This window comes from Poecilia formosa, unplaced genomic scaffold (assembly GCF_000485575.1).
Source record: "Poecilia formosa unplaced genomic scaffold, Poecilia_formosa-5.1.2 Scaffold1032, whole genome shotgun sequence".
Taxonomy (NCBI): Eukaryota; Metazoa; Chordata; class Actinopteri; order Cyprinodontiformes; family Poeciliidae; genus Poecilia; species Poecilia formosa.
In genome coordinates this window covers 29,065-39,682 of record NW_006800971.1, presented here as the reverse complement: position 1 = coordinate 39,682, position 10,618 = coordinate 29,065, and the positions used below count along the sequence as shown (strand labels likewise).

At 39.8% G+C, this 10,618-nt stretch overlaps 2 protein-coding genes and 2 long non-coding RNA genes across 10 annotated transcripts in view; 3 read left to right on the top strand and 1 right to left on the bottom strand.

The window, feature by feature from the left end:
- The first annotated feature begins 167 nt into the window (after positions 1-167).
- Positions 168-746, top strand: LOC107835115 (uncharacterized). The gene is made up of 2 exons (XR_001660945.1): positions 168-409; positions 534-746. It is a non-coding gene; the product is annotated as an uncharacterized LOC107835115 (long non-coding RNA).
- A 1,100-nt stretch (positions 747-1,846) lies between these two features.
- On the top strand, positions 1,847-8,034 carry LOC103132403 (polymeric immunoglobulin receptor-like). 3 transcript variants are annotated; one of them, XM_016667367.1, is made up of 9 exons: positions 1,847-2,568; positions 3,714-4,055; positions 4,134-4,457; positions 4,914-4,964; positions 5,249-5,317; positions 5,495-5,629; positions 5,848-5,940; positions 7,084-7,124; positions 7,249-8,034. In XM_016667367.1, the coding sequence occupies exons 1-9, from the start codon at positions 2,529-2,531 to the stop codon at positions 7,372-7,374; spliced, it is 1,221 nt and encodes a 406-aa protein (XP_016522853.1). In that variant the 5' UTR covers positions 1,847-2,528; the 3' UTR covers positions 7,375-8,034. The 3 variants fall into 3 exon arrangements, with proteins under 3 accessions (XP_016522853.1, XP_016522852.1, XP_016522854.1); XM_016667366.1 differs by having other exon boundaries at positions 5,246-5,317; XM_016667368.1 differs by lacking the exons at positions 4,914-4,964; positions 5,249-5,317; positions 5,495-5,629.
- Positions 8,035-8,425: 391 nt separating this feature from the next.
- LOC103132399 (uncharacterized) overlaps positions 8,426-10,618 on the top strand; it is a 3,589-nt gene continuing 1,396 nt past the window's right edge. The window contains exons 1-2 of one of the 2 annotated variants that reach the window (XR_001660944.1): positions 8,426-8,518; positions 10,131-10,259. This is a non-coding gene — a long non-coding RNA (uncharacterized LOC103132399). Of the gene's footprint in view, positions 8,519-9,095; positions 9,197-10,130; positions 10,260-10,618 lie in introns of those variants that run through there. The other variant, XR_475551.2, reaches the window with a different exon arrangement.
- LOC103132400 (uncharacterized) overlaps positions 8,558-10,618 on the bottom strand; it is a 6,978-nt gene continuing 4,917 nt past the window's right edge. The window contains exons 3-7 of one of the 4 annotated variants that reach the window (XM_007544201.2): positions 10,344-10,481; positions 10,099-10,233; positions 9,844-9,884; positions 9,382-9,510; positions 8,558-9,143 (exon numbers count right to left, since the gene is read on the bottom strand). In XM_007544201.2, the coding sequence (XP_007544263.1) occupies positions 8,997-9,143; positions 9,382-9,510; positions 9,844-9,884; positions 10,099-10,233; positions 10,344-10,481 (590 nt within the window). In that variant the 3' untranslated portion in view covers positions 8,558-8,996. The remainder of the gene's footprint in view (positions 9,144-9,381; positions 9,511-9,843; positions 9,885-10,098; positions 10,234-10,343; positions 10,482-10,618) is intronic. The other 3 variants (XM_007544202.2, XM_007544204.2, XM_007544203.2) reach the window with 3 other exon arrangements.

The following is a 10,618-nucleotide window of genomic DNA, read 5'->3' as shown; positions in this document are numbered from 1 at the left end:
AACATCTGGACTGGAGAACATCTGGGCTGGACCCGATCCGCCCAATTATCCAATCAGGGCCTATTTTAGGATTATTATTATCCTCTGATTGAAACCGTGGCCCGTTATTTCAGATCCAAAATAACCTGATTGATGTTTTTGTAATGTGATAAAAAGAGAGACCAAACCACGATGGGCTCTTCGACATGCTGACGGTGTCTGAGAAACAAAATCTATTTCTTCTAAACAGACTGATCTGGATGTTTACGTTCTGCATTTTTATCTGAACCAATCACAGAGCTTCACTGTTTTAATGAATCAGATTAAAATTATTCCTGACTTGATAACTTTCAGCCTCATAACTGTAATTTGTTTTACAGTTGCTGTAAAACCAGAGAGCAGAGGAAGTTCATCTGGATCAAACTCTGAGGTAAGTTTAATAAATGTTTCAGTAATAATCATAAAGCGGTTTGATGTTTGCTCACATATTTAGTCCTCTCTTTATGCTGCTGAGTTTCCATGGTTACCACAGTGAATGTTTGTCTTCCTTTCAGCGAACCACCAATGATACATCCACTCCGAAAGGTTTCTACCAGAACCTCAGCCCCGCCACCAGAGACCAGAACCAGATCTACTGCACTCTGGAGAACTGAAATAAGATCCTGAATTCTGTTTCTGAGCCTCAGGAATTAAAAGTTTTTCACCTGAAATCTGAAGAAAACTGAAAATGAACAATAAAGTTTTGAATAAAGCAACTTAAAGCCAAATAATTTTAGATGTAGAGCTGGAGTTTGCAGAAAGCTGCAGTTTAAGACAATCCAGTGTAGGAGTTGTACTTGAAGGCTCCGTCTCTGTGGTCCAGTGGACTGACCTGAGCCATCAGAACCGCTCTGTGGTCTCATGGTGGGTTTGGACCAGCTGGAGGCTGCAGAACGCTGGAGCTGCACTGGGCTGGTTTTCTCCATAATGTTTTCACTTGACATCATTTCAGATAATGATTTTGAATCAAATCATCTCTGAAGAACTCATGAAACTTTGCTCCAGTTTTAATGTTTGATCAGGAAAACCTTTGATCTGCATGTGGACAGATTTTAAAATAGTTCATTTGTTTTGGTCCTACCAAACATTTTCAGCACCAGCACCCGGCCGGAGCCACAACTAGCTTTAACTCTGACGTAAGCATTTACCCTGGAATCAGCTTAATGTGCTGAAGTTACATAAAAACATATTTTGTTTCTTTGCTTGATGTCAGTGAGAAAAACGTTTTTTTCATTTAGTTTTTGTTTGTCTCACTGTCAGCTTCGTTCATCATGGGAGTGTGTTCACGGTTCTGTCTGTCATCCACAGATGACTAAAAACTTTACTAAGAAGCTCAAAATATGTGCTGAATAAACAGCAAAAATATAATGGGATCATTTCTTTTTGCATAAGTGATGCACCTTGCATTTTTTTTTCTTTTTCTATAATTTGGTCCAATAATGAGCATTTGTCATGAGATGTGGTGGTTGGTGGTGGTGAGACCCAGGTTATGATGAAAAGTGGCGGCACGGCAGAGAGGTTAGCACGCAGCTAATTACCGGTAGCACTGATACACAGAGGACTGAAAACTAGAGCTGATGCCGACACAAGACTTAACCAGTTCAACTGTGACGACTAACAGACTGACGCAGACAAAGACGAACGTAAGACAAGGACCCGACGAAGAACACAGACAACGGGTGGGACTAAATACACACAGGGCAGACACACCTGGGAACAATCAACGGGGAAGACGCCGAGACGGAGACTCACAGGGAACAGGACCACACAGAAAAAACTCTAAATAAACACACAGAAACACGGATCATGACAATTTTAGCTCAAAAGTTTTGGACAAATGAAAAAGCTCAGGCCTAATTTTCACCAAACTGAGCATGAATACTTGATAACAATTGTTGAGCACGGTGGTGGAGGAATGATGGTCAATGCTTTGATTTGTAACCACAGGACCACAAAGCTACATCACTGTAGCTGCTGCCTGTCATTTGGTGAGAGGAGGGGAACCCCACAGGGTAAAAAGAGGCATACAGGGGTGACCTCCGACCCTGAGTCTCCTCTCTGCAGCGTAGCTTCCTTTCTGTCTGATGAGTTCTGTGTTTCAGGATCCACTGATCTGATGCAGCCGCTCAAAGAGAAACTCTGCTGCAGAAACCAGTAAAGTCACAGAAAAGTGGTTCATGTCTCAAAAACTGCTTCTTTAAAATGTTTGTACATAAGAGAAATGGAAACTGACCACAGCAAAGAAAAAACACAGAAAATAGTTACTGATCGTATCAGTGAAACACGGAGCAATCTCTATAATATAATAAATATAAAGAAACAAATATAATGAAACATCAATGATGCAAAAATGTTTACAGCAGAAAAATGTCAGCTTCAACATTTGACTGAAGAGTTTCTGTGGTCAGTGTTGGTGTAGAGGAAACGAGCAGCGAGCATCCCGAGGGGAGGAGAGCGGAGGAGTGACGGGTTTGATCATCAGCTGGGAGACACAGCAGCAGGAAACCATCATGGCCGCCCGTCTGTCTTCGCTCTGCCTCGTCTTCCTCTGTGAGTAAATCACCTTTTTATTTAGCTGTTTATTTATATTATTTAAACGGATTTCTTCTCAGTTATTAACTGGTAATTAAAGACACGACTGTAAAATGTTAATGGATAAAGAATTCAAACTTTGAACAACCCAAACATCTGGCAAAATAAGAAAAATACTCTCATGGAACAATAAAGAGATAAATCATTTAGAAAACATTTAAAGGAACAGAGGATGGGAGTCGAACTCAGGACGGCCTGCGTATCGGGGCGGCCGCTCTGACCTCTGCACGATACGCCCAGAGAGAACACATCTGGTGGAAAACATTTAATCCCTTTAAAGCTTCCAATTAAATGTAATTATCTGATTCTTGAATATCATTAATTCAAATCTATTATTCAGACAAAATTTAAGAGAAAACATGTAAACATAGAAGTTCCTTAAACGTAAAGCCGCACAGTTATTCTCAAAACCCTTTTATGAGCTTTCAGAAGTAGATATAATAATTTCACTTCCTATCAGTAAATATAATGTTGATTTTTCTGCAGATTTGAACATTTGGAGTAAAATTTACGTTTAGAACGATCCAAAATGCTAATCTTAATTTATACAAAACTAAGTCCTTCACAGAGCTCCCTGAGCAAAGGAAGTTTCTCACTCAGTGAATCTAACTGATGATTATCTACATGCTCTCTGTCCGCCCGTCTGCTTTAACTGTTCGACCTTCGCCTCACTGCAGCTTTTTGCTGACATCATAAAAGTTATTTTAGAAACAAAACAGATGCCTTTAACATAAAGAACACGACTTATTGGAGTTCCATAATGTGCTCAGTACCGTGGTGTGGCCACTGGGTGTCACTGTGGTGATGGACTCTAACCTGAACCTTCAGAGTCACATAAAGACAGATACAAAGTCAGCCTTCTGTCACTTGAAGAACATTTTCAAACCGTATGCTGCAGCTGGTCCTCCATCTTCTTCCTGTGGATGTTTTCCATCTCTGGTCTTCTTTCAGTTCCTTCTGCGCAGCTCTCAGCTCCTCATTGTTTCCTTGTTAACAGCTCTCTTCTTCTTCTGCATCAGTAGGATTTTTTTTTTTTTACTTCCTCAGACTAACCTGCTGAGCCGGAACCGCAACAACATTCAGTAATGCATCATTTTCTGCAGCCCTGCAGGTCCGAGACATCAGAACTTTTGACGTTCCGACACAATATGGAGTTTGTGGGGAAGACATCTTGATTTCATGTGTCTCTTTCTCATATGGAGCCTGGAAGATCTTCTGCAGGGAAACCTGTGAAGGAGGAAACCTCCTGATCAGAACGAGCGATGACGCAGCTCAGATTGGACGATACAGAACTGAATATGTTAGACAAGCTTCCAAAACATTCTCGGTTCTGTCTGTGGGCATCTCAGATCTGACCCGGTCCGATGCCGGTCGGTACCGATGTGGTTTGGGCGACTCGTCATCATCAGCTTCATTTCAGGACTTCAGGCTGGTTGTTCTAGACGGTGAGTCTCTGATGTGGAAACGTTTAACTGTAAATCTTTAAGTAACTGATGATTATTGATTGGTGATTATTTTATCAGCTCTGCTGGATGGAAACAAAGTTCCTGACCTCCACAGAGACGCTGGCAGCTCTCTGACAGTCGCCTGTTTCTTTGAAGACTCTGGATGGAAACGGCTGTTCTGCAGAGGAGGATGTGGAAAAGATGAAGTTCTTGTTCAGACTGATGCAGTCAGAGCTGACAGAGGCAGGTACAGCATTGAATATGATAAAAGACGAAATTCGGCCGTTGTGTTGGTGACCATCACACAGCTGACCCAGTCTGACTCCGGTCGGTACCGATGCAAACTGGACAGAGCGATTCGATCAGATCTAGACAGAGACTTCAGCATCACCGTCACTGATGGTGAGTTTTTACTGAATTAAATCTTCTGTACTTTAGAAACTTTGTAGTTTCACAAACCTTTGAGTTTATCAGATACGTTCTCTTGTTTTTCTCACCTCTACGAACTTTAATTCGTGTCTTTGTTGGACATGTGAAATATATGTTTGAGGTATTTTCAGGTATTTGTGCTAATTTTCCAGTTTTATTCCCGTTTAATATTTATGCTTCTGTACTATTTCTACTTGTTCTTTTCTTTTTACCTGATTTATTGTTGATGTTTTTGTCTTTTTGCTCATGATTTATGGATCAGAACAGCATTTTGGTTACTTGGCTGTGAAGTGATCTGTAAATAAAGATTGATTGATTGATTGATTGATTGATTGATTGATTGACTGACTGATTGATTGATTGATTGATTGATTGATTGATTGATTGATTGATTGATTGATCGATCGACCTTTATTCTCTTTTTTCCAGCAGTCGACCCATCCAGATCAACAACAGCTGAGCCTTCCAGCTCCAGTTCAGGTTTTAAATTCTCTAATTGAGCAGAAATGATCAGGCTGATTATTTCACCATAAATGCTTCACTTTCTTTTACTTCCTGTTTTTTTCTTGGTGTCTCTATTAGTTGTCCTTTAGTTTGCCTGTTTTGTTGTATGTATTTATCTTATTGTTCATACTTTGTTTTATGGACATGTGCAGCAGTTCTGTCACTTTGGCTGTGTGGAGTCGTCTATAAATAAAGGTTGATTGATTGATTGGCTGACTGGCTGATTGGTTGATCTGTTTCTTTTCTCTTTCTTCCAGCAGTCGGCCCGTCCAGCTCCACACCAGCAGTAACATCACAGACTTTCAGCTCCATTTCAGCTCATGTTTTCAGTCAGTTTTAAAGTCTCATGCTTTAATTGTTTTTTAAAATTTATTTTTTCCCATTTGTTTCATTGCAGTTGTTTTTATCTTTGCTTTAATGACCTGCACAGCATTTCTGTAACTGTGTCTATAGGTTCCTCTATAAATGAAGACAGATTGATTTCTGACCTTATTTACTTTTTACAGCAAACAACCCAACCAGCCTCACAACAACAACTCAGAGATTCAACTCCAGTTCAGGAAATTTCACACATCGAAGATCTTTTAAAATCAGTAACGACTCGGTTCAGTTTCAGGATAACAAAGAAAAATCTTTCCTCTGTGAGTCAACTGTAAAAGTCTTTATAATAATGTCTTTATTTATATATTCTCAATGGTTCTGTTCATAACCTGCAGCCAGAACTTGGTTTGTATAGAGGAAGAAGAACCAGGTTCTGATGGTTCTGGGTTGTTTATGTGCATCCTGTTCTCAGATATCCAGTGAATGTTAGCAGGTTCTGAGCATGCTCAGTGTGAACCAGCTTGTTGTCCCTCTGCAGATGTTCCTGTGATCGTTGGTGTGACTCTGGCTGCCATGGTGGTTCTGGTCTCAGCAGCTCTGCTGGTTTCCTGCAGGAGACGATCTCTGAGAGGTGAGACACCAACTAACACCAGCACTCAGTTAAAGGAACCACAGTCTGACCAGGAGCAAAACACTGAGAGATTTACCTAAAAACAGAATGTAGTTGATGAACCAAATGTTTTGCATCTTAGATAAAAATCGGATGTGGAGGAAGTGGAGATTCCACTTTCTGTTGGACCAGATTAGCAGTCAGAACCCGATGGGTCTCTGGCTCCACCTGGTGGTTAGGTGGAGTCATGAGTTCACTGGAGAACATCTGGACTGGACTCAGCCTGAGCCTTCTCAGTGCCATGGTGCTGTTTATTTAGAAGAATCAAGCCCGGTGGTTCATACCGGGCCAATAAGTGGCGTTTTAACATTTCAACCAAGAAATAAAGAAACTCCATATGACGCCATGTTTGTTATTTGTGAAACTGCGGTGCATCAGGGGATGTCATTGTTATGCCAACATGGAAGTCTAGTTTTGGTTATGAAAAACTATAATTAATTACTTAGGGCAATTATTCATAAAACTAGTAATTTAGACCAAAATTTCCAAATCGGGGAACCACCTGGTTATGAAGAAACGAGCCAAATAGTTAAATTTTGATTATTGTCTGTAGATACCTGCCTGATGAGACTTAGGTTTTAAAATAACAGATGGAGTCGTAAGTCCATTTCTGGAGATCTTTCATCAGAAAGAACCAAAATGTATGGAACAAAAACACAGACAGAAATCTTGGGGAACCTGTAATTCCAAAGTTCCTTCTACAGATTTCTGAATAAAACCAGCATCAAGATTTATTCCTGTTGGTCAAATATAACTAAGGTAACCTGCTTCCTCCATCACATGGTATCTGATATAACAGAAAAAATGCTGACAATTATAAATGATCACCCAACAACTGAAGATATTAAGGACTGTTAATACTTTCACTAGGCCCAATAAGTGATGGGTATGATATATCGATTGCATTAATGAAAAAACAAAGTTTGCAACATGTGTGTCTGTTTAAGACGACTGATCTGGATGTTTAACTTTATCTGAACCAATCACAAAGCTTCACTGTTTTAAACTAATCAGATTAAAGTGATTCTTGACTTGATGATTTTATATAATTGCAAAAACACTAAAAACTTTCAGCTTCTTAAACAATCACAAATTGTTTAACAGATGCAGAGAACGAAGGAGGTCCAGCTGGATCAAACGCTGTGGTACGTTTTTCTGATCCTGTTGCATCATTTCCTCAGGTTCTTCTTTTATTTCAGGGTTTAAACTTTATTCATCTCTTTGTGAAACTGAGTGTAATAACAATGAATGTTTCTAACTCCTTTTTAGAAATCCACTTTTGAGAACCCCATCTACCAGGACCTCAGTTATGTAACCAAAGAAGAGAATCATATCTATTGTACCATAGATAAGACAAATACGATCCTGGAATCCGGTTCTGAGCCTCAGGGATAATGCTTGTTCTGCTTAAATCAGAATAAAACTGAATTAGAAAAACTCATTCTTGCATCATAAAGAGTTTGACATGTAGCTTGATGTTGTTGAATAGTTGTTGATAAAGCTGTGGATCAGTTCTCTGAACCAAGGATCCAAGTCTTGGTCACTGTGATAAAATGGACCAAGACTTGGTCTAGTCAGTTACAGGAACCTCTTTGGTACCACCGGGCTCGATCCTGGTGGTACCAAGTCTTATTCATATCCACATGTTCCTGCTAGCTCAGGGTATAATAAAATATAAGACCTATGTTATGATGTCACCAGGTGACTCTGAACCATCCAATCCCTGAACAGATGATTAGATCAATGTGTGGATGAGCCAAAGCTTTCTGAACAGAAACAAAACTGGAGTTATCTGTGGGCCTGAACAATCTAGAGTTATAGATCTGGAGTCAACACAGCTTCAGTTATTACAGCTGGGAACTAGAGATCATGCTGACCTCTGACCTCTGACCTGAACCTTCAGAGTCACATAAAGACAGCTCCAAAGTCGGCCTTCTGTCACCTGAAGAATATTTCCAGGATTAATGGATTAATGTCATCCATGTGTTTACCACTGAGCTCCTTTAAATCAAGGCTAAAATCCCTGAATTTATTAGTAATAAATGGAACATTGATCAATATATTTGTTGTATATTTGTTGGATGATTATATTTGTATTTTTTATTGCTTGTTTCATAGTTACTGTATTATGTTTTTATGATGTAAAGCATTTTGAACTTCCTGTTGCTGAAATGTTTTATACAAATAAACTAGACTTTCCTGGCTTCAGCTGCCTCTGTCTGACCTTTGACCCTGCTCCCTGCAGAGGGACAGTTAGGATGATCTGTCTTTATAAACTGTCCTCAGGTGTGAGTGTCCATGCAGTTAACATGAGTTCATTCATCTCTTGTCAGTTCAGTCTCTCCACAGCCTTCATTCAGAAGGCCTGCAATGACTTTTCATATCCAGCAGATGTCGCTAATGTGACTGAGCTCATAGTGAACACGGTGAGGAGAAGAAGACATTGGTCCTCCATGATGCTTCACCTCCCATCAGAAACAGAAGCTCGGTGACGTTTGGTGGCTTGTTCAGCAGAAAGCTGCTGATTTACGTCAGTCAGGTGATTAAGAACAAAACAACGAAAACATGCAGGACAGTTTGTGGAGCAGCTTTAAGACGCTTTTAATAGTTTTTACTTTATGAAATGAATAATATTTAGCTGATCTCATAAGTAAATGGGAGATACCTTTATCACTTTTATTGGCAAATTGACTTTTTAAAGTAGATGGATTTGACTTTGGGTGCATCAGAACCATCCTACAGAAGAACAACGAATCCGTTCCAGTAGAGCCCATCCAAAGAAAAAGACAAACAACAAACAAAACTCCTGGGTAGATGGGTGTCACAACCACATGTAAGATTTAATAAATGAGGATTTCCTTCAAGGAATGACAGAAAACTGATAGTTTGGACTTTTAAATTGATGTTTTCTACAGTTGAAATGTGTCCAGAACTTCAGCTTCTGTGTAAAACCAGACTGTCCTGCAGATGTGCCTCAGTTTAACATTAAAAACGTCATCAGAATAAATGGGAGCAGATTAAAAAATGTTTGAGTAGAGCAGCTCGTCGTGGCGGATATCAGAGTAGAGGACGTCACTGCTGACGCCTCCACCGGCTCTGAGCGCAGAGTCCAAGAGTCTGCTGGAGAAATCCACCTCAGCTTCATCATCTTCATCATCTGGAGCCTGAAAGAGGCAGAAACACTTCAGTCCAAACCAGCAGCTGATAAATCACCATGGTAACCAGTTTATTAAAATGATAAAATGTTATTTTAAACCTCAGATTGTTTTTTCTGTCAGACCCTCACAGAGTAAATATAATGTTCAGTCGTCGTTTTGTGTCATTAATTGGTGTAAAAATGTTCAGTTCTGCTGTTTATTACATTTATGATGATAAAAGTAAAAAGCTGAAAGTTTTTCTGACTTGGCGCTGATCAGCGGCTGCAGTCACAGAGCTGCTGATGGCGTCGATGTACGCCAAGTAGATTTCCACGTCAGCAGATCTCCACCGGCCGTCTTCCTCTCTGACATCATCATCATCGATTCTGGTCGTCTTCAGGAGAAAAACATGAATTATTGTGAAAAAGTATTTGCTCCTTAAACATTTGCAGTATTTTAGTGTTTGTGGGAACATCTTGGCTTGCTGAATGGTTGACCTGATCCTGTCTGTCGTCCACCTGCAGACTATCTACTGTAAACTTATAAGACTGATTTCATTCATTATTTTAATTTTTCAGTTTTATTAAGATTGCCATGTTATGCTGATTAATGTCTTTATCTGCTGGTAAAGTCTGTTTTCCTCATAAATTTGTACATGTGGCTGTGAGACATTTGATCTCTATATGAACCAGTACATATAAATAAAATATATTTAATATTTTCTCACCTCACAGGCAGCAGGACTTTGATTGGTTTCCACAGGAGAATCTGGAAAACATTTCAGAACAATCCGAAGTTAAAGTTTAAACGTTTAAGAACTCAAATCAGTCCAAAACCAGATAAAAATGATTCTAATCCAGAAACATTTAACCGTTTCTTATCTTAGAGACCAAGGAGGGATAAAAGTCATGCAAGACGAAACACTCAGAAAAACCACAGGACTCGATTCTGCAAGACAACAAACGTGTTTCTGTTCTCTCGCCTGTTTGAGGTTTCTTTGATCTTCGTCTGCAGAAAACCACCATCATCATCATCGCAGACAGCAGGGCGGCGATGGCGGCCAGGGCTGGAAGCACAAACAGCCAAACATCTGCAGCGGATTGGGAAGGAGAACCTGCTGGTGTCACACTGCTGGTGTCTGAGGTGAGCAGCAGAATTACAGCTTCATGTGGAAAGATGAGGGACGAACAATTAAAGGAATATTTCAACATTATAAGAATAACTTACAGTCAGGTGTTGGTGTGTTCTCTGAGGTAGAAGTAGAGGAACCTGTAGGTGTGAAACTTTCTGTACTGGAGTTGAGATTCGATGAATCTGTTGGTGTCGAGGCTGAAGGAGTTGAAACGGAGGATGTTGACTGATCTACTGATGGATGGCAGAGACATATGGAAGATTTAGACGATTTAGATTTATGTAGAGAATCACATATTTTTAAATAACATTTTCATTTTAATTGATCAACAATTAATCCCTTCAGGTTTTACTCCCTACATTTTATTTAG